The sequence below is a fragment of the Monodon monoceros genome, unplaced genomic scaffold, assembly GCF_005190385.1.
Source record: "Monodon monoceros isolate NGI ecotype Baffin Bay Population unplaced genomic scaffold, NGI_Narwhal_1 Super_Scaffold_2, whole genome shotgun sequence".
NCBI classification, from domain to species: Eukaryota; Metazoa; Chordata; class Mammalia; order Artiodactyla; family Monodontidae; genus Monodon; species Monodon monoceros.
The window spans coordinates 93498513-93520242 of NW_021703776.1; the positions used below are offsets into that span (position 1 = coordinate 93498513).

At 46.5% G+C, this 21730-nt stretch overlaps 1 protein-coding gene across 1 annotated transcript in view; it reads left to right on the forward strand.

Annotated features, from left to right (window-relative positions):
* Window positions 1-21730, forward strand: part of CLCN1 (chloride voltage-gated channel 1) — a 31684-nt gene that overhangs the window by 9563 nt on the left and 391 nt on the right. Inside the window, exons 8-22 of the mRNA XM_029233783.1 lie at window positions 4146-4271; window positions 4602-4686; window positions 4897-4998; window positions 5330-5414; window positions 5689-5838; window positions 10221-10290; window positions 10477-10587; window positions 12993-13206; window positions 13441-13574; window positions 15856-16094; window positions 16379-16490; window positions 16869-16945; window positions 17180-17218; window positions 20947-21051; window positions 21153-21239. Of these exons, the coding sequence (XP_029089616.1) occupies window positions 4146-4271; window positions 4602-4686; window positions 4897-4998; window positions 5330-5414; window positions 5689-5838; window positions 10221-10290; window positions 10477-10587; window positions 12993-13206; window positions 13441-13574; window positions 15856-16094; window positions 16379-16490; window positions 16869-16945; window positions 17180-17218; window positions 20947-21051; window positions 21153-21239 (1736 nt within the window). The remainder of the gene's footprint in view (window positions 1-4145; window positions 4272-4601; window positions 4687-4896; window positions 4999-5329; window positions 5415-5688; window positions 5839-10220; window positions 10291-10476; window positions 10588-12992; window positions 13207-13440; window positions 13575-15855; window positions 16095-16378; window positions 16491-16868; window positions 16946-17179; window positions 17219-20946; window positions 21052-21152; window positions 21240-21730) is intronic.

Sequence of the window (21730 nt, forward strand, 5' to 3'; positions counted from 1 at the left end):
TAACATATATGTGCATTTCTAGAGGATACAGGGGAAGGAATGACAGGAAATGAGTCTGGATAGGTACCTGGGGGCTGAATCATGAAGGTCCTCCTAGGAAATGCACAAGAATGTCAATTTCATTCTCTAGGCTAGAATTAGCCCGAATGTGTTTTATGGAACACAGTTCATGGTGTTAACAGACATAACCTGTAAACAGTGTTCCAAGATAAGTTGAAAAATACTGGGTTCAAAAGGTAGTTTTTTTGTTTTTTTGCGGTACGCGGGCCTCTCACTGTTGTGGCCTCTCCCGTTGCGGAGCACAGGCTCCGGACGCACAGGCTCAGCGGCCATGGCTCACGGGCCCAGCCGCTCCGCGGCATGTGGGATCTTCCTGGACTGGGAAACAAACCTGCACCCCCTGCATCGGCAGGCGGACTCCCAACCACTGCGCCACCAGGGAAGCCCCAAAAGGTAGTTTTTTAAACTGGAAGAGTTATCAGAACGTTTGATATGCTGACACGTATTGTGAATATCCCAAGTGTAGCATTTCCCACAGAATTCTTTTTGCAAGGACCTTCTTATGGAACTCATAGTATCCCATGGACCTGACTTTGGGGAACGCTGTCACAGGTGAAGGGGAGCCATGGAAGAATTTCAAATAAGGAAGTGACATGGCCAACTCTGGCAGATCTGTGCAGGATAGAACTGGCCTGTGGATTAACAGGATTTATCCAAGATTAACAAGAAGACTATTGTCATAGTCCTGATGCTAGATAATGAGAGACCGAACTGGGCAGAGGCAGAAGAGATAGAGAACAGGATGATATATATGGGTGATAGAAAATAAAATCGATGGGACCTGGTGGCTGATTTATGTGAGGATGTGAAAGGTAAGAAAGGAGGAGGAATCTACGCTAACTTCCAATTTTACAACGAGGGAAATGGCGTGGATAGTGATGCTGCAAGCAAGATAGGGAATATAGGGGGCTTCCCTAGTGGCGCAGTGGTTGAGAGTCCGCCTGCCGATGCAGGGGACACGGGTTCGAGCCCCGGTCTGGGAAGATCCCACGTGCCGCGGAGCGGCTAGGCACGTGAGCCATGGCCGCTGAGCCTGCGCGTCTGGAGCCTGTGCTCCGAACGGGAGAGGCCACAACAGTGAGAGGCCCACATACCGCAAAAAAAAAAAAAAAAGATAGGGAATATAGGAAGTGAAACAGGTCTGGGGGAGCTGATACATTTCACTTTGAATACGTTGCATTTGAAGTTCCTATGGCGTCTCCAAGTGATACCAAACAGGCAGTTGGCTTGGTGAGTCTGAAGTTCAGGAACTGAGCTGAAAGCATTGCTTTGTTAACCAGTAGGTTAGCATGGAGGTGGTAGTTGAAGCCATGGGCATGAATGAAATTGAGAAAGTGTGTCTATGAGTAGCAATTGTTGGAGACCAAGGACAAGGTGCTGGCTGGGCAGAGGCAAAGGCGCCAGGGAGAAGGCAGAGAGGAGCCTTCAGGGTGGGAAAGAGAGCAATATTACGGAACCTAGGAGACTAGAGAGTTTCCAAATGCTGTTTGTGTTTTTAATGCTTTGTTTCCTCTTAACAGCACGTTTTCTGTCTGGCTCAGGTGAATATGAAAATGAGCTCTCATTCCGAAGTACACAGTGACAGACTGTTAGAGAAGGTGTCCCAGAACCACATCGCAGGAAGGAAAATCTAGCCTAGAATTTCAAAAACTGGTCGTAAACCATTCATGAGTTGGATAGTTTACATCCGACAAATCAAAGCTGACTTTGGTTTTGTTACTGGTAAAGAAAAGGAGAGGGGCTTTCCTGGTGGCGCAGTGGTTGGGAGTCCGCCTGCCGATGCAGGGGACACGAGTTCATGCCCTGGTCCGGGAAGATCCCACGTGCCGCGGCGCGGCTGGGCCCGTGAGCCATGGCCGCTGAGCCTGCGCGTCCGGAGCCTGTGCTCCGCAACGGGAGAGGCCACAGCAGTGAGAGGCCCGTGTACCACAAAAAAAAAAAAAAAGAAAGAAAAGAAAAGGAGAGACTTGCTCTACCTGACTCCCCACTGTGTCAAATCCTTTTAGGCCAAGGAAACAGCTGCCTTACCGGATAAGATTTGGGGAGCAGGGGCAAGAGGTGGTTAGCAAAGCTCTGTCCCTCAGATTCCCTGCTTTCTGAAATGCCCCCCATCTATTCTCTTCTGCTCTCTTTCTTCCTTCCCCATCCCCCTCTCCCCTCTCCTTTCTGTGCATCCATAGAACAGGCCTCGAGCCCTGATTATGTACCAGGCACTGTGTTAGGTGTTGGGTTCCAAGGAACTTTCAATCCTGGGGGAACTCAGAGATGTAAATAAATAACTATACCTGAAAGTGCTAAGTGCTCTGATAGTCCAGAATTCCGAGAGAACAAGGGAAGGGAAAGACTGTTTTTACCCGCGGAGGGGGATCGGGGATACCTTCCCAGAGAAGGTGCCATTGAGCTAACCATGAGGAATCCCCTGTCCAAATGCAGCAGCTCCTCCACGAGGAAGTAACCCCACTCCCTTGGCATAAATGACTTCCTATCATCGCTGACTGTCACCTACGGAGGAGAGGGCTGGGGGTCTTGGGCTGGCCAGCAGCCGTTCTCGCAGAGAGCAAGGGGAGACGAACCTTATCTAGTTCACGGGATTTCCTAGGTCTGGGCCTCTTCTCCATTCATCTAATTATGGGCTGCATTTCCTTGTTTTCCTTCTTCATTTCCGATAAAAATGAGGCTTAGCCAGGTGTTAGGTAATTCTCTTGTAAGTTTTTTCTTTGCATCTAATCACAGTCTATTCCCTGATTCTTGGTATGTTTAAAGACTATTTTCTTTGCATCTTTTCTTTTCCTTTATTTATTTTTGGCTGCTTTGTGTCTTCGTTGCTGCACGCGGGCTTTCTCTAGTTGCGGCGAGAGGGGCTACTCTTCATTGCAGTGCGCGGGTTTCTCATTGCGGTGGCTTCTCTTGTTGCGGAGCACAGGCTCTAGGCACGCGGGCTTCAGTAGTTGTGGCTCACGGGCTCTAGAGCGCAGGCTCAGTAGTTGTGGCGCACAGGCTCAGTTGCTTCGCGGCATGTGGGATCTTCCCGGACCAGGGCTCGAACCTGTGTCCCCTGCATTGGCAGGCGGACTCCCAACCGCTGTGCCACCAGGGAAGCCCTCTTTGCATGTTTTAAGTCTATCTTTTATACCCTTATTAGCTTCCTTACTTTGTCTCCACCAACTCTTGCTATTTTTCTATCTGTTTACCTTCTCATTTGTGTTCCAGCAACTACTCTCAGAAACAATACAACTTAGGGCTCTTAATTAGGTTTCCTTCTACCTCACCCACCTTTCTTTTTTTTAAAAAAAAATATTTATTCATTTGGTTGCGTCAGGTCTTAGTTGCGGCCCGCGAACTCTTAGTTGCGGCACGCACGTGGGATCTACTTCCCTGACCAGGGATCATCACCCACCTTTCTTAAGCATAATTGTTTATAGCTTCTTCTGGCCTCTTGGTTTTCCCTCTGGATTTGGTCCTTTTCAGTCAGGTTTTTAATATTAATTTTTTAAAAAAATGTGGATGAATCCTCTTTCCTTTCTTGCAATGTTGAGTATTGTCAGCTCTCACAAAGCCCTTTCCTATTCATTTTTCTTATTTCTTCCCTAAAAGTTGCATGGTATGTGGTGCATGGGAGAAGGGAGGAGAGATTGAGGGGGGTGTTAAGGAGAGTCCCTGTAAATCTTGAGCTCTGCTTGGCACTCCAGTGAGCACCTGCTCTGGAAGCTTTCTCTTCTGTAACTTTTCTTGCAGAAATTTTTCAAATCCCTGTGGATACCAGACAACTGTGAATCCCACCCAACCTTGCTTTCTAAGGGATGGAAAGGGCACGACCACCTGACCCTCAGGTTTTGTGGGTTAAACCCCCTCATTTCCCATCCTCTCTGTATCTTGTTGAACCACATCCCTGGCCTGCAAAAAACTGCTAGCATGAGCAGGTATATGGTTTAGAGCATGGCACACTCTAAGAGATCATCACTTCCCAGTTCTGCTCCCCCTGTGATTGAAGTTTCAGCAGAAGCTTCTTGGGTCCACGGGGTGGGAGTGTGGGAGAGAGCCTCACACTTTTGTCTGCACCTGACCCTACTTCCTGGCCCCTACAGGAGTGCTGTTTAGCATCGAGGTCACCTCTACCTACTTTGCCGTGAGGAACTACTGGCGAGGATTCTTTGCAGCCACGTTCAGCGCCTTTGTTTTCCGAGTGCTAGCTGTGTGGAACAAGGATGCTGGTAACAGGGGAGCCCTGGGGTGGAGGCGGTGTGAAATAGGGAGGCTGGTAATGGGGCGTGGAGGGAAGTTCTGTGGGGCAGTGCAGAAAAAGAGTGGATGGCATCATCTGAGAAGTGAGACCAAGGCCCAAGGGTATATATAGGGCAAGGATACAGGTCATGGAATAGGGGAGAGTGTCTCAGCCAGGAGTGTTAGAAAAAGGAAATCAAATAGAAGAGGAGACATTGGGATGGGAGGAAGCTTTAATCCTTAAAACCTATGACCCTGGTTCCTTCTCGGTGCGTTTCTGTGATGCTCCCACCATAATCCTTGGCCTTTCCATCCTATAGTCACCATCACAGCTCTCTTCAGAACCAATTTCCGAATGGATTTCCCCTTTGACCTGCAGGAACTCCCAGCCTTTGCAGCCATCGGGTCAGTGGGTTTGTCTGCTCTGGAGGACAGTGGGGAACCAGGGCTGGGGCGTGGCTTTGCACTGGAAGGGACCCAAGTTGGGAAGGTGGGATTGGTGTGGGTGAAGTGTAAATTGTTGGGGGGAGGTGGGTAGAAAGGGAAGGTGTGTGCCTGGTATTTGTTTCCCTGCGGTAGCCAGGTCCGAGGGATGATGGTATCATTCACCCTCAGGATTTGCTGTGGTTTCCTGGGAGCTGTATTTGTGTACCTGCATCGCCAAGTCATGCTTGGTGTCCGAAAGCACAAGGCCCTCAGCCAGTTTCTGGCTAAGCAGTGAGTCACCGCCCGTCTTCTGCCCTGCCTGTTTACCTTGTGTTTTCTCCAAGAGTTCCTCCCTTTTAATCTTTGTGGAAGGCGTTAAATGCCTTTAGGTGGCTTGTGATAAAATATAGAAGCCCTGATACTGTACAGGGATGAATGGTGTAGTTTCCCCTTTAAAGATTGCTTGTTGGTGGAGAGAATTCTCTGTCTAATGGCCTGAGACTACAGTAGACTCCAGTTTTACTGTAGTAGACTACAGTAAAACTTTGGCTTACCAGAGTCCAGAGAGTTGTCCACTGTGGCCTGGCTAAATTAGGGTGAGGATTAATTGTTTCTTTTTCAGCCGCCTGCTCTATCCTGGAATTGTTACCTTTGTCATCGCCTCCTTCACCTTCCCGCCAGGAATGGGACAATTCATGGCTGGAGAGGTCAGCTGCAAGGGTGACCTCTGAGGGTGGGAGTCAGGTCACTGAGCACATGACTGGGACAAAGCCAGGATGGGGCCACATGGAAAAGAGGAAAGAGCACAGGTGTCCCTCAGGCTTCTGAGCATATGTGCTTTTGCCCAAGGATAGACTCTCTCCCTGAGAAAAAAGCAAAAGGGTCCCGTGAAAAATGAAACTGGGGAATTGGTTCTCTTGAAAAAATGGAAGTACCGAACATCCCTGGAGAACTGCTCCCTTTTGCTTCCTCCTCTCACAGTTGATGCCTCGCGAAGCCATCAGTACCCTGTTTGACAACAACACGTGGGTAAAGCATGTAGGGGACCCTGAAAGCCTGGGCCAGTCAGCTGTGTGGATCCACCCAAAAGTCAATGTCGTCATCATCATTACCCTCTTCTTCATCATGAAGGTGCCTCTCCCTACATTCCTGGCTCCCTGCGCTTCTGTTTTCAACCTAGGAACCGGGGTGTGCATAGGGTAGGGAACGGTAACACTTCATTTGCTCTTCGTCCAACCTAATAAAAAAACAGTTTGGAAACCAGAACGTAAGTAAGTTTCTCATCTAGAGAAGTGAACCAATATCTGGGTTAATGTTCCATTCATGTCAGCTTAGGGATGTTGCCATAATTATTATAACCCTTCTAAAGGTTCCGCTTGCTAAATTATTGAGACAGCAGCCAAGTAAGTAAGGACAAGAGCTTAGCAATACAGATAACTGTGTAAAGACCTCAGATAAATTAACCAAATCCCCCCACATGTTAGATAATTAGGTACTTCATTCTCCATGCATCTGATTATCCATTTTCAGATGATTTGCATATCCATTTTTTCCCCAGTCTAGTGGATGATCTCTTTTCTAGAATTACAAAAGGGATAAAATATTTAAATCCACTTTATTAGTGACTATAAATAATTTTTATAAATGTTATTATTCTCTATTTAGGTAGTGAGGCTGTGAGGATTTTGCCATTCTTAAACCATTTTCTTCTAACTTCAATTAGGAAACAAAAGCTGATCTCTTTTATAACAGTTCTTTTTCATATGTGCCCGTTAGGGATCACGTGTTTATAGACTTCTCAATTACTGCCTTATACAAGTATATTTTTATTTCCATCACTGGTTGTGACATCTGTTATAATTGCTGATTGCCTTTTTTTTTCTCTTTTTTGATGATTGCCTCATTATTAATAGTATGTCTTGCTTGAATAACCCAACATTTTCCTCTATATATTAGGGCCTTCATTTGAAAGTCTGTCCACATTAATCTTTCATGTTTTTTCGTACCTTGCTATTAACTTATTCTTGATATTTATTGTGAATCTATATTTCCCCAGGATATGAGTCACTAAGTTATATTTATATTGTAATAGCTGTAGTGGGTTCATTTATTCAATAAATGTTCTCAGGCACCTACTGTGTGCCAAATATGTAATACTTGATTATTGATCTTTGGTGAATCTAACGCTTATGGTTGAAAAAAATTATTTTAAAATTTCCTTCCTGGTTTTTTGCTGCTCATTTAATGTGCTTGTCAATGGTCTTATCCTTAGAGATACCAGGTGCTTGACACACCAGGTTCCAATTCCGTTACTTATGTTCTCAGGATTTGCTGTGGGGTTTCTGGAGGCTGTATTTATGTATGTTCTTTTTCATTCCATTCCAGGGGGATTAATTGGGTCTGTGGCTTCCATATTTTGCACACCCACTTTATTACTTAGATCATTTTCATTTCTTCCTTCAAAAGATTTGATATTTTTATCATAAAGAAGTTCTCAGTGTCTTGTTAGGGGTCTGATTTTGGGACTTTCGTTATAGAGCTTACCTTCTCTAATTTATAAACCCCAGCTTCCTGTAATTGGTTGTTGAGTATACAAACCCATCTGCAGTAACCAAGTCCAAGTTTTGATGGCATCTCAGAATTTCTTGTTCAATGATAACAATGGTGTTTTTCTGATACTCCTCTAGACTGAGCTGTATGGTAACTTCGGGATCATATATACTTTTGAAATGTTAAGCGTTTGAAAATTTTTGGAGAAACAAAATTCTGTATGTATTTTCAACATTTCCTTCCCACTTGACCTCATTTCCTCAGATTCCCAAGTATATCTCTGGATTTCACCTTACAGATTAAAATTTATTCTGAGAAACCTACTTGGATTATATATCAGGACTCAACTGTATGTCATTCTTATTAATTTCTCACTGAATTACATCCTCAACAATGTCTACATAATAAGTGAATCAAGAAGAAACTCACATTTCTTGGGCTATATTTCAAGCCCAACAGTTTGAAGCAGGCCTATGCTATTCTATAATATTTTAAATGTAAAACCATTCACTGCTATAAATCCATGATATTACCTAGTAATCACTGCTTCCAGCATTTTCACTGTCTTATCATTGGACGCATAACCATACCCTTGTTATTTCCAAAGTGTGGACAATAGGGTGCGTAGGCACATTAAAACATACAAGTGACTTAGAACTATTTTTCCACAGTTTGATTTGAAATTTAGCTTATGTGGTCTTCTGGCAGTCTCAGTGCTCACAGATAAGATTCTCAGTTCAGCTCTTTATAACATTGATGAAGGGAACTTCCATCTTCTCAATTTTAAGACATGGAAGGCATCACCATGTTGTAACTCTGGAGTGTTTATAATGAGTATGAATATAATTACAATATCTCAGTTTCCTTTTTAATAAGTCTAACATTATTACCTAGATCCCTGAGTTCTCAGTACTGCCTGAGGCTCTGTAGCATTCTTGCCTAATCTTCCTATGGTTCCTTCCTGTGAAGGGTTTAAATAAAGTAGAATCTGTGATAAGGGGTCTCTAGTTTCCCAGTTCTCTAGAACTGGGTGTCTAAAATCTTGGGAATTATTGGTGTTCCAGATCACTTACCCTGCTTCTGGATCTTCCCTTTCATGTGCTAACAGCTCAAAAAGAATGCTAGTCTCGTGTCATTCTCTGTGCTATAGGAGTTGATAACTTCAGTGTCCCCTGATCCTGTTGCTATTCTTACACTTACCTTGGAGGATAATCTGAAGTTCATCCTCTGAAATCAGACCAATCAGCTACCTATTATCTTTATTACTGGAGCTTTCAGATTAACCTGAGCCTACAAAATCCCTATGGCTTTCATGTACTTATTCCAAAGAGACAGTACAGAATAGTTCAAGGGGTCTCAAAATGTTGTATGTCAGGATCACTTAAGAAGCGCCAACAAGCGCCTAGAACTCTGTCTCCAGACAGTCTGATGGGGTAGCCTCCAGTGGTGTCTGGTCATCCGCAGTTTAAACAAGTTCCCCTGAAAGCATTACTCTTGGATGTTTTAAGCAAATATTAGCTCTACGTGTTTCTGCTTTGCATGAATACTGTTTGACCAAACTCTCTTCTTTCCTTCCATCCTTCCTTCCTTCCTACGTACTTACTTAACTTACCTACCTACATCCTGCCTGCATTTACTGAGCACTGTGCCAGTGCTGAGAGAAGGCAAACACAACAAGATACACTCTTGTTACACACTCGAAGACTTTGCAATCTGTATCCTCTTCAATTGTATGTTTAACTTTGCTGCTGTCAACTGTTTGAAACAGTCCTATTCTGAAATGGCGACATATGTATTTTGCCTCTTCTCAGAGATTGTCTCTTGAGGACAGCCCTGGCTCAAAAGACTCTCTCTCTAAAGTTCAGAAAATTAGGAAACTTATTTCTCATTAGTTTACAGTAAAGTTCGTGCAGTGTTTAAATTGTAAATACTTTGAGCCTGGCAATTTTCTTTTGACCTTTAGCTGTTGTCATCTTTCACCAAATTAGTTTGAGATCTTTTTCTAAGATTGGCTTACTTATTTCGGAAATGATATGTAAACCTGTTGCTTAATTGTTATATTATGTCTCATATGTTTATTTCTTTTACAGATATTTCAAAAGTTCAACCACTCCTCCTTTTTCCATTCGGTTTCTCAGTTCCTTTGCGTTCTTTGCTGTAGAATGTACATATTGCTTTTGCTAAAATCATCCCAATTCCTGTTGGAATACTACCTTGGCCTTGGAGGTCCTTTCTATCACGCTGGCTGATTTAGCTGGCTCTCTCAATGGGCTCTTGCAGGTTGGTCAGGACAGATCTGATTTTCTGATCCTTTGTTGAAGGTGATTTGATGTTAAAGGAAATGGCTCAGGCAGGACTCTCTTCACTCCAGGTTCCCTTGTGAGGCTTGCCATATAGATGGCTTTGTAAACGATCATATTGAAGCTAAAGCAATCATGCAGTAAGTCATTATGACTTTACGGTGTCTGCCACTTAGAGCTGGGGCTTTTTTTTCAGAAACAGTCTGGCCAGGAAAAGGTATCCTCCACGTTCAAGAGCTCAGGCTGCTTAGCTGAGGTGACCTTTGTGGGCTAAGAGGATACAGTAGGCTAGGGCCCTTTTGGGGGCAGTGACAGAGGAGTCCTCTGGGGCCTCACTCCTTGTTTTTATTGCCTAAAGGCAAATATTGTCACTCCAGGTAGGAACAATTTGGGTTGATTGCCTGGAGGAACCTTCTTATAGTGTTGTCTTTGGTGAGCTTTTAGCCTGAGCGCGCCATGTGTTTTTGGTTCTGGAGGAAGGGTGACAGACAGGATGGCTTCCAGAAGGATTAGCTATCCCAGGATGTCTGTAACTCTTGAAGCAAGAAGGAGGAGGATAGTGGGAAGGAGGTTGAGAGAGAGAGAGAGAGAGAGAGTGTGTGTGTGTGTGTGTGTGTATTGGGCAGAGTTGAGAGGGTGTCCTGACGCCTCTTTTTACCCCAGTTCTGGATGTCCATCGTGGCCACCACTATGCCCATACCCTGCGGAGGCTTCATGCCTGTGTTTGTGCTCGGTAAGTTCTGATGGGAAGCCTGGGATCTTACTGATGGCTGCAATCTAGTGTACTGAGAAAATAAGGAAAGGCCTGGAAGGCTGGGGGTTTGTATTTAGTCTTAATGCCCAAGGAGGTATGGCTCTGAAAAAAGAGGATAAAGACCTTGAATCTCTCAACACCTTCCTTCCTTTTGTCTCTCCCTAGGAGCTGCATTTGGAAGGCTGGTAGGAGAGATCATGGCCATTCTTTTCCCAGATGGCATCTTATTTGATGACATCATCTACAAGATCCTACCTGGGGGCTATGCAGTAATTGGTGAGACACATTCCACCCTCCTGTCACCCCAAATACCCACACTCGAACTCTCCCATGATATCTGTATTCCAGGCTACACAATATGGTTTTAATTTAATGCTGTTTAATTCAACTTTTATTCACATAATCAACCCTTGGCTCTGACTCTCATTAGCTCTTATTAAACATCTCTGAGCCTTAGTTTTTTTTTTTTCGGTACGCGGGCCTCTAACTGTTGTGGCCTCTCCCGTTGCGGAGCACAGGCTCCGGACGCGCAGGCTCAGCGGCCATGGCTCACGGGCCCAGCCGCTCCGCGGCATGTGGGATCTTCCCGGACCGGGGCACGAACCCGTGTCCCCTGCATCGGCAGGCGGACTCTCAACCACTGCGCCACCGGGGAAGCCCAAGAGCCTTAGTTTCTTCATGTAGAAAAGGGATTATGGGGATTAAATGAGATAACAAGGATGAGAGCACCTAGGACCACCTCTGAATGCTTGGTAAGGGCTTTTTTTTTTTTTTCCCAAAGAATCGTGGAAACAACAGTGCAGGTGACTGGCTTGAATACTCCTAACCTGCAGATGTGCTCTTGTTAACGGGACTTAAGAGCACATGACTAAGAGCTAAGAAACATGGGCTCTGGACTCATCCCTGTCTTTTGTCACTGGATAACCATGGGGCAAGTTAGTGGCCTTTCTGCACCTTAGTTTCTTTATTCTAAAATGACTTCTGAGGTGTCTTACAGCCCTAACATTTTGAGAGTCTGAGATAATCTTTTTCCATTAAATCTATAGTCCCTTCCAACCAAAAGCCATGTCTAACAAAATGACCAGTATACGCCCCAGAATTATTATGCTTCCTCCCTCCCTCCCCTCCTCACTGAAATCCCGTAACATCTACGGCCATGCCTCCCTTTGACTTAGAGCTAACTAGCTTTATAGTGCATACAGGGACCTTACTCCCCCATCATAGTTCTTTACAAAAACCTCCTTCATCAATAAGAGTCATCTGCTCTTATTCCCCATCTTCATGCCTCTCAGGTATCCCCCCAATCTCCCTGGTGGACCTTTGCCAGTATAGCTCCTGTGTTAGTTTATGTTCTGAAGGATATTGGGTATACCATCCAGGAGAATCATTCCTCCCAATATTTCCCTTTTGTGACATTTTCTTGTTCCATTTTGATGTATGGCTTCCCCAGCATCTTTTCTCATAGAATATCTTCCCATATTTATTTTTTTATTTTATTTTATTTTTTTTGCGGTACGCGGGCCTCTCACTGTTGTGGCCTCTCCCGTTGCGGAGCACAGGCTCCGGACGTGCAGGCTCAGCGGCCATGGCTCACGGGCCCAGCCGCTCCGCGGCGTGTGGGATCTTCCCAGACCGGGAGCACGAACCCGCTTCCCCTGCATCGGCAGGCAGACTCTCAACCACTGCGCCACTAGGGAAGCCCTGTTCCCATATTTAAATAACAAATATAGTTAATGCACTAGGGACTATTTTGGTTGGTGGGAAAACATAACCAAAAACAAGTAAGACAGATTCTCTCGTCAAAGAGCTTATGGAATCATAATGATTTAGATCTGCAAGGGCCTTAGAACTTATCTAATGACCCCTTTCACCTTAGAGATGAGAGCATGGGATCCCAGTAGAATTAAGTTCTATTCATACAGTTGAGAAATAGTAGAATCAGTATCTCATTGATCCAAGTCTACAGCGTGATTCCTGAATTTTGACTCTATCCACTCATAAATTGTTGGCATCAAAACCTGAGGTCTGGGCTTCCCTGGTGGTGCAGTGGTTAAGAACCTGCCTGCCAACACAGGGGACACGGGTTCGACCCCTGGTCCGGGAAGATCCCACGTGCCGCAGAGCAACTAAGCCCGCGTGCCACAGCTACTGAAGCCTGTGCGCCTAGAGCCCATGCTCCGCAACAAGAGAAGTCACCGCAGTGAGAAGCCCGCGAACCACAATGAAGAGTAGCCCTCTCTCGCTACAACTAGAGAAAGCCCGCGCAGCAACAAAGGCCCAACGCAGCCAAAAATAAATAAATAAACTTATAAGCAAAACAGAACAAAACCTGAGGCCCAAGGTAAAACACTGTAAATGGGTTTTTAAATGCTTAGAGTGATCCAAACTTTTAAAAGCAAGGAATAGATGCCACATCACCATCTTTATTTTATAAATGAAACTTTGGCCACACACAAAATTTTTGTAAATTGCCAAAGGTCATAGAATGAGATCAAAATGACGAGTTTCTAACAGTTCAGCATTCTAACCCTTTACTCCTGACAAATGGTTATCTCGGGAGTGTTGGCACTGCCCAGGATCATGTGTCCCCACCCTGTGTCACTCCCGTCACATCCCCATGTAGCCCCCATGACAAGAAAGGCAGCCCTAACCCACAGGTACACTCGTGTGTCTCATTCTAGGAGCAGCAGCGCTGACTGGTGCAGTATCCCACACAGTCTCCACAGCCGTGATTTGCTTCGAACTAACGGGTCAGATTGCTCACATCCTACCCATGATGGTGGCTGTTATCTTGGCCAACATGGTGGCTCAGAGCCTGCAGCCCTCCCTTTATGACAGCATCATCCAGGTCAAGAAGCTACCCTACTTGCCTGACCTTGGTTGGAACCAGCTCAGGTCAGAGGCACCAGCTGGAATTAGTTCAGATTTGATGGGGTTGGTGTGGGAGGTTCTGAGATTGAGCATGAGGTTAAGGTCAACGCCTGGAAGCACTGCTTTTTACTTATTTTTATATTCCCACGCACTTCATAAATATTATGAGTGATCAAATGCATGGCAGACCTCACGGGAGGAGTGGAAGGGACAGGCATGTGGTAAGGCTAACCCTGCCTGTGCTTTCTCCCTCTGCAGCAAATTTACAGTCTTTGTTGAGGACATCATGGTACGGGATGTGAAGTTTGTTTCAGCTTCTTGCACTTATAAGGAGTTGCGAAACTTGCTCCAGACCACCACAGTCAAGACTTTACCACTGGTCGATTCAAAAGGTCAGTGGGAGGGAAGGAAGCAGATTCCTGAGCTAGTGACCTGAACAAGGGCTCCTCAGAAGTGGATGCGGCACTGTGGTGTGGGCTTGTCTGAGGGGCCACCCAGGCTGCTGCAGGACGCTCAGCCTTAGGGAACATGGTCATCTTCAAGGAAGGAAAAACACAGCCATAACACAAGCACAAGAAGACAGTTAAAAAAGCCAATGAAAGAAATACAGTTGATTCTCATTAGTCCTTGTAGTTATGTTCTATAAAGTTTGCAAGAACACTGAATTAGGGACACTATACTGAACCATTGCTCCTAGAGGAAATTGAGGGTGAGGTTCCTGCAAGCCTCTGGTCACAACACTTTCTTCAAGTAATCAAAGCATACACTTGTCTTAGGTGTGTTTCTCCTTAAAGACACCTTATTTAATATCTGTTGTTAATTCATCAGCATTGAACTCACCATGACCAACAGAAGGTTAGCTCATGGCTGAACAAAGCTTTTATCTGACACACTTCTTTTCTCCATAAGGCACAGCACAGCCTTCCTGCTTAGGGGCAATTTTAAACAGCCAAATGGGGCTTCCCTGGTGGCGCAGTCATTAAGAATCCGCCTGCCAATGCAGGAGACACGGGTTCGAGCCCTGGTCCGGGAAGATCCCACATGCCGCTGAGCAACTAAGCCCGTGTGCCACAACTACTGAGCCTGTGCTCTAGAGCCCATGAGCCACAACTACTGAGCCCATGTGCCACAACTACTGAGCCTGCACTCTAGAGCCCATGCTCCGCAACAAGAGAAGCCACCACAATGAGAAGCCTGTGCACCGCAACGAAGACCCAATGCAGCCAAAAATAAATAAATAAAATAAATAAATTTAGAAAACAAAAACCCTTAAAAAACAGCAAAATCACCAACACAAAACACAAAAAATGCAAAAAACATGGCATTCAATGGACCACGAAAGAACATTTGTTTACAATATGAAAGCTGGAAAATAAAAAGGGCAGAGCATCACTTTGTTCAGACTCAGCTTGGAATGTGTGCGTGGGGTAACTCAAATTTTTTGCTGCTCTGCACATGTCTATGAATGATGGGAAAAGTACTGCAAATATTGATTTTGGGTTACAAAGATATTTAAGCCCGTAGGTGAATTCACAAATAGGGAATCTGAGAATGATGAGGCTTGGCTATAAATCTTACGGCCCCTTATGTGGTTCTCATTGCTACCTAGCTAAGTGATAGCTGTTTTTTAATGCCCAATTTGAGGAGCAGATGAAACTGTTCCATATGAAGGAGCGAACGTGTTTAATGAGCAGTGATTGCACCTCCTTCACCATCCTTTCTGCCCACCTTTGGCACTTAATCTTGCTTTGTATTATTTCTTATTGTGGTTTCTATATCTATGTCTTATCTTCCTCAGTAGATTGTGTATCCCTTGAGGGCAGAGACTATAACACCTGTCTCACTCAAACTGCCTCCTTATAGGTATTTACTGGATATTAAATAAATACGTGTCTAATGATTGTATTAGTGTAATAGAATCATTTAGGGATATTTGGAGCCATTTAACTTGTTAGCTCTAATTTCAGATCATCAGAGTATCCAAACTACTCAAATTAGCTTAGTTTTAATATTTTCCCAAATCCCAAACACCTTTTAGTGGCCTCTAGAGCAGTGGTTTCTCACTGGAATAGGGGTACAGCCAATGGGCTGCAGGGTTTTCATAATAATGACTAAGACCTCATGGTAAGATTTGTCTCAGTAACACTGCTGCAATCTTATGGCCTCAAAACTTAATGAAAATGTTAATTATAGTAGCAGAATTCTGATAAATATATAAAAGACCTTCCCAGGAAAAGTAGGCATTCTGTTTATACCTACAAGGACCCAGAGTCTTTAAGTGATTAAACATCAGATATCCTTGTAGACTTCTTTCAAAGTATATTCGTTCATCTCAGTATGAATGGCTTTTAATGTGTCTTCTTTTGGAGACAGTATTGATTAGCCTATTTTAATACCAAGTTCACCTATTTACAAACAATCTATGTAAGGGCTGCATCAAAATAAGTACAAATTATCACCAATTAGTGTACTATCAATTGGGGCTCTAAGTGCTAAATGGGTGAAATAATAGGGATTGAGTGAGATCAATCCTCAATGAGTTTTTAGGAAGAGAGGGTAAGAGCTGAAAAAAGATTGGGTGCTGGGCTTCTGTCCCTGACTCCATCCTGCCGAGCAGGGCCGGGTGGGAGCGTAATTGAGCGGGCCCTCAGGCTGAGCTTGGATCTCCCCCAGATTCGATGATCCTGCTGGGCTCCGTGGAGCGTTCAGAACTGCAGTCCCTTCTGCAGCATCACCTGTGTCCTGAGCGGAGGCTGCAGTTAGCCCAGGACATGGCAAGGAAGTTGTCAGAGCTGCCCTTCGACGGGAAGGTGCGGCAGGCTGGGGAGGGGCGCCGTGGCGTCCAGGGTCGACCTGAGTCTTTTGCCTTTGTGGATGAGGATGAAGATGAGGACCTCTATGGGAAGCCCGAGGTGAGTGGGCTGGGAAGGGCCGGGTGAACAGGATAGATGGGGCAAAGGGAAAATAGGAAGAGAGAGGGAAGATGCTGATCATTGACAAAGTCAAAGAGACAAGTGCCCCTGGGTCCAGGGACTGAAGGAGATAAGGTTGCAACTGATGGTACCGTGAGAATTCAAGGTGCTATAAGGACTTCTGAACTGAATAGAGTTAGATGGGTTTCCCAGGACACCACCTGGTAAAGACAGGAAAAGGTAGCCTCTTCTCTGGGACTGAGAACTTTTTCTATTCTTTACAGCTGCCTCCTCTTCCTCCTCCTCACCCCTTTCCTACTGCTCCACTGCCCCCTGAAGAGCCCAACGGGCCCCTGCCCGGCCACAAACAGCAGTTGGAAGCACCGGAGCTTGAAGGTAAAGATTCTCCCATCATGCACCTCACCCTTGAGACTGCAGGTAAAGATTCTCCCATCATGCACCTCACCCTTGCCTCATGCCTTGTGGTTGTGTCTGGGCACTCCTCAACCTAAGGGCTCCTACTATGAGGAGGGGTGAGGCCTGAGGATGGTGGGAGGGGGTTTCTATTCTTCGAGTCTCCATGTTACCATCCCAAGGCATGGGGGCAAGGGCTGGATTAGGAGGATGGAAGGGGAGAGTTCCTGTGGAGGTGAAGCACCTAGAAGTATGGACCTTTTGTGGCGAAGTGTCAGGACCACTTGAAGCCCCTGACCATTTCCTCCCAGGATGGATATTGCTTTCTTTCCATTTCCATTCACTCACCACTCCTCTCAGGTCAAAGACCCTCCATCTTTCAGTCCCTGCTGCGCTGCTTGCTGGGCAGAGCTCGCCCCACAAAGAAAATGACCCAGGTGAGAGGAGATGTGTTGGGGGCGGGGGACATGGGACAGGGAGCTTGTCTTTGAGGAGCAAGAAACCCATGATCCTTAAATCAGGAGAGAAGAGGTCCCACCAAGAAGAAGCTTCATCATATGGAAGGGATGGTGGGTTGGAAAGAGGCATCTGTGGCTTGGCCAGGGAGAGATGGCTATGGTTCCACTTGGAAGAAAAGGGAAGGAACTTGGACCTATGTCTTTCTTCTCTAGGATTCAGAGGATTTAGTGGATAACATGTCACCTGAAGAGGTAAGTAAAGGAAACAGGAACCTGGGGTGGGTTGTTTTGTCACATGAACATATTGCTCACTTTTTTCGACCTTCTTCATTGTGTTGTTGTAAGAGTAACATGTAAGTCTAGGCAGGAAAGCATTCTGAGAGGTTGGAAATGAAGTGTGACCATGGAGACAGTACTGAGCACGTTGCTCGGAGGTAGGGGAACATGGTGGTGTCCTCATGGGGACCGGCGTCATTTCAGGAGAGGGAAGTTTTGAGCCTCTGTGTGTAGATGCGCCCATGGTGCTAGGATGACCCTTAGAGCTTTTAGACATTAGGGAAGTTCTAGACCAGGCAGAGGCTATGCGGGATGGATGAGATTTACCTGAAGGAAAATGGCACCGGGTAGCCAGCACTTATGCAAACCAATGTGGAAGAACAACATTGAAACTAAGATGGGGAATTCAGTGTCTGGTGAGGTTACTCTGCTGGATTGATCAGGGTCCTGAGACAGTGGACAATGAGAAGATTCCAGGAAGCGAGACTGGGAAGAACCACAAACTGAGGGCAGATTTTGACAGTGGCGCCTCATTGGGACAAATCACTATCCCCTATAGAATCCATGAGAGGGAAAATCAAGCACTGAGTGGGTTTGGTTGTGTCGAGTGAACAGAACGTGGCATAGTGAGTGGGAGTAGGTGGCTGAGCTGTGCCCATCAGAACTACCCTGGCATGTGGAGAGACACCGACAGCATCCATTAGCAACCATTCCACTTAGTAAAAGAATGCAGCTTGCTTCGAAGGCTGAAAGGTAGAGCTTTAAAAGTATGTAGCTGAGCTTCCCTGGTGGCGCAGTGGTTGAGAGTCTGCCTGCCGATGCAGGGGACACGGGTTCCTGCCCCGGTTCGGGAAGATCCCACATGCCGCGGAGCGGCTGGGTCCGTGAGCCATGGCCGCTGAGCCTGCGTGTCCGGAGCCTGTGCTCCGCAGTGGGAGAGGCCGCAGCAGTGAGAGGCCCGCGTACTGCAAAAAAAAAAAAAAAGTATGTAGCTGACAAAATACCATAATGTGTATTATCCTTAAATAAACATCCACTGGATGTCCAGAATATATATGTGCTAAGAATTAAAAGTACTCAGGGTTGGAGGAAGGGGTGGTGAGTGACAAGAGAGAAAGGGAGTCTTCCCCTTCTCCCCTTGACACCCCTCGAGACACACACATTTCTGATAAATGACCTAAAAAATCAAATGGATGATCACAGAAGAAAAAAATCGAACTATTCCTTCTGCCCACAAGCAGGAATCAGATAGGCCATAACTACAATTAAGGAGTGCCTTACTAGGGTGCTCAAACCAATAATACTTTTTTTTTTTTTTTTTGCGGTACGCGGGCCTCTCACTGTTGTGGCCTCTGCTGTTGCGGAGCACAGGCTCCGGATGCGCAGGCTCAGCGGCCATGGCTCACGGGCCCAGCCGCTCCGCGGCATGTGGGATCTTCCCAGACCGGGGCACGAACCCGTGTCCCCTGCATCGGCAGGCGGACTCTCAACCACTGCGCCACCAGGGAAGCCCAATACTTTTTTTTTTTAATACACTGAAGAAAGCCAACTAGCTGATCAGTGAGCTTATTTAATGACTGCTAGAAATAAAATGCAACTAGGGATCAAAAGAAGATAGATCATACATTTTTAGGTGATATCTTTCTCAAGGAAGATTTTAAGCAGCTCTCAACTCCCATGGGAACCACCAAGACTTTTTGAAAGGATAAAATTCAATAGGAGTCAAACTTCAGGATATTTTAACACAGTTTTCAGGCTAGATCAAGATGACCCTTGACAATATCAAGATGATACCTCTGGGCATAGTCAAAGAATTCAGTTCTAGGTTGCCAGAAGTCCTTGCTATGGTTTTTTTTTTTTTTAATTTATTTTTGGTTGTGTTGGGTCTTCGTTGCTGCACGCGGGTGTTCTCCAGTTGCGGCGAGCGGGGTCTACTCTTCGTTGTGGTGCGTGGGCTTCTCATTGCGGTGGTTTCTCTTGTTGCAGAGCACAGGCTCTAGGCGCCCGGGCTTCAGTAGTTGCGGCACGCATGCTCAGTAGCTGTGGCACACGGGCTTAGTTGCTCTGCAGCATGTGGGATCTTCCCAGACTAGGGATCAAACCCGTGTCCCCTGCATTGGCAGGCAGATTCTTAACTACTGAGCCACCAGGGAAGTCCTATGTCTTGTTTAATTCTGCTGCTCTGTTAGGGATACACACAGTTAGAGCCCTGGTTTGTATTTGATGCTGAGATTTTTCAAGTCATGGAACGCATCACACAAAGAGCAGAAAAAAGCTGGAGGTCCCAGGAACACGATCAGCCGTCAAGGTCAGAAGCCCACCTCTGTGTAATCTTGGGCAGACACTTAAGCACTCCATGCCTCTGTTTTCTCATCTGTAGAATGGAGATAATGATAGGGTTGTCGCAGAGGATTCAATGAGTGAAGCAGTTAGAATAATGCTTGGCACCGAGGAAGTGCTTGGTGCATGTGCACTGGAAATGGTTCTGTTAGTGTTGTTCCCTAGGGGCAGGCAATAAAGGAACCAGGGAGGCCAGGAATGATCATAGAATGCTCCAGGAGGACAGGACCAGCCAAACCAGGGTTGGCAAGGGGCTGCCCCCCGTCCTATAAGTAAATCCTTTCTGCAACGTACCTGCTAAGTGGTCATCCATCCTGGGAGAATTTTGTGTGAACCTATAGTCAGGGAAGGTGAGAGTTTAGAGGAGGTGTGATTGCAGTCCAGAAAAAGCAGGACGGGACAGATGGAAAGCACAGCACTGTGGACCAAACACGGGACACGAGAACTAGGGGATGGCCTTCGGTGACGTCCTCTGAAGCTTGAAACGTATAGATTTGGGCAAACAGGGAAACAAAGTAGTACCTCATTCAGAAGGGACTGCCCGAAAAGAGATTACAGAAAATTTAAAAATCACTTATGAGAACCAGAGCGATACTGGATTATTTAGAATCTTGGGGATTTTTGACGTGCACATCTAAAATCCAGAGGAAAGTTCAACTTTTGCCTTAATGCTTCAGTCATAGACAAAACAATGTAAACCAAACCAAACACACAGAAACGACTTGTTTGAGTCAACAAAGTGCCATGTGACCCAGGACAGCTCTTCCAATCCAACAAGTCTTTGCCATGATCTGCTGTGTAAAAGGTCAGTGTGCTGGTTTCTCCATGACACACAGCAACTGATACCACACAGCACTCCGGAGGAGTTCCGCCCAGGGGGCAGAATCAAGACAAACGCCAGCCTAAGATGGAACACGATCCATGCCCGTTTCTGAAAAGCAGAGCCTGGCAGAGCGCGTCTGACCCGGAGTGTCAGGCGTAGGGTATGGGCGCAGGGTGGGGTTCTTGGGGAAACCCAGAACAGCAGTCGCAGAAGCGGAAGCACATCTGGCTTCCCTGGAGCTGTGGGTGTTACAGGAGTAGTGGAAAATAAGGCTGGAGAGATGGGTTGGAAATAAGTGTTTGGGGCACCAGGAAGGAGCGTGTTCTGAGCACCTGAGGGTGAAGGTTGATTTGGGGCTGGAGGAGGGAAGAGAGCGGTGCGGCTCCCTGGGGGAAAGGGAAGAGGGCTAGTGGTCTGGAGGAGCTGTGACGGTTCACTGTGTATTTCAGGCTTCTGGGCCAGGGCGAGGAGGGCTGTCTGGGGTCAAGATCTGAGGTTTGAGGGGGCTCTGATACTGGGTGACGGCCCTCCTCTCCGGCAGATTGAGGCCTGGGAACGAGAGCAGCTGAGCCAGCCTGTCTGTTTTGACTCTTGCTGTATTGACCAGTCCCCCTTCCAGCTGGTGGAGCAGACGTCGCTGCACAAGGCAAGTCCTTGCCCGATGCCCACCGCCCACCGAGCAGGGCTGCTGGGAGGGCCGGGTGGTGCGGGGCCTCTGCGTGCTGACCTGCCGCCCTTTCCTCGCAGACTCACACGCTCTTCTCCCTGCTTGGCCTCCACCTTGCATACGTGACCAGCATGGGGAAGCTCACAGGGGTGCTGGCCTTGGAGGAGGTAAGAGCGATTGTCCCATTTGAGCAGTGAGGAAGAGTGGGGCACAGGATACAGGGAGGGGGGGTGGGCAGGGGTGGCCTTAACATCCGGGAAGTTCCTCCAGATTCTCCTCCTGTTTTTCATGCAGAGACTGGAGGGGGGCGGAAGTGCAGCCCTGTGCCCTTCTAAGGACGGCATGGGCTTGGGATGGGGGTTCAGGGCCCAAGTCATGGTTTCATAGGGGTGTGCTGTGGTGGTGCATGGAAGGGGGAGGAGATGGGAAGGAGGTCCTGTGTCAGGGGTCTTGAGGTTCACTGCTCTGTAGGTGGGGCTTTTCGTCCATCATGCCCCCTTTTTTCTTTTTTCTGTCTTCTCCTTTTGATCCATCCTCGCCGTGCATCTTGCTTTCCCATGCTTTTTCCTTTTATCGTCTGCTCCTCTCTCGTGTCTGTTTCTCCCACTGCCCCTTTCTTCTTTTCCTCCCCATGTTGTACCCTCTCTCCCCTTCCCTC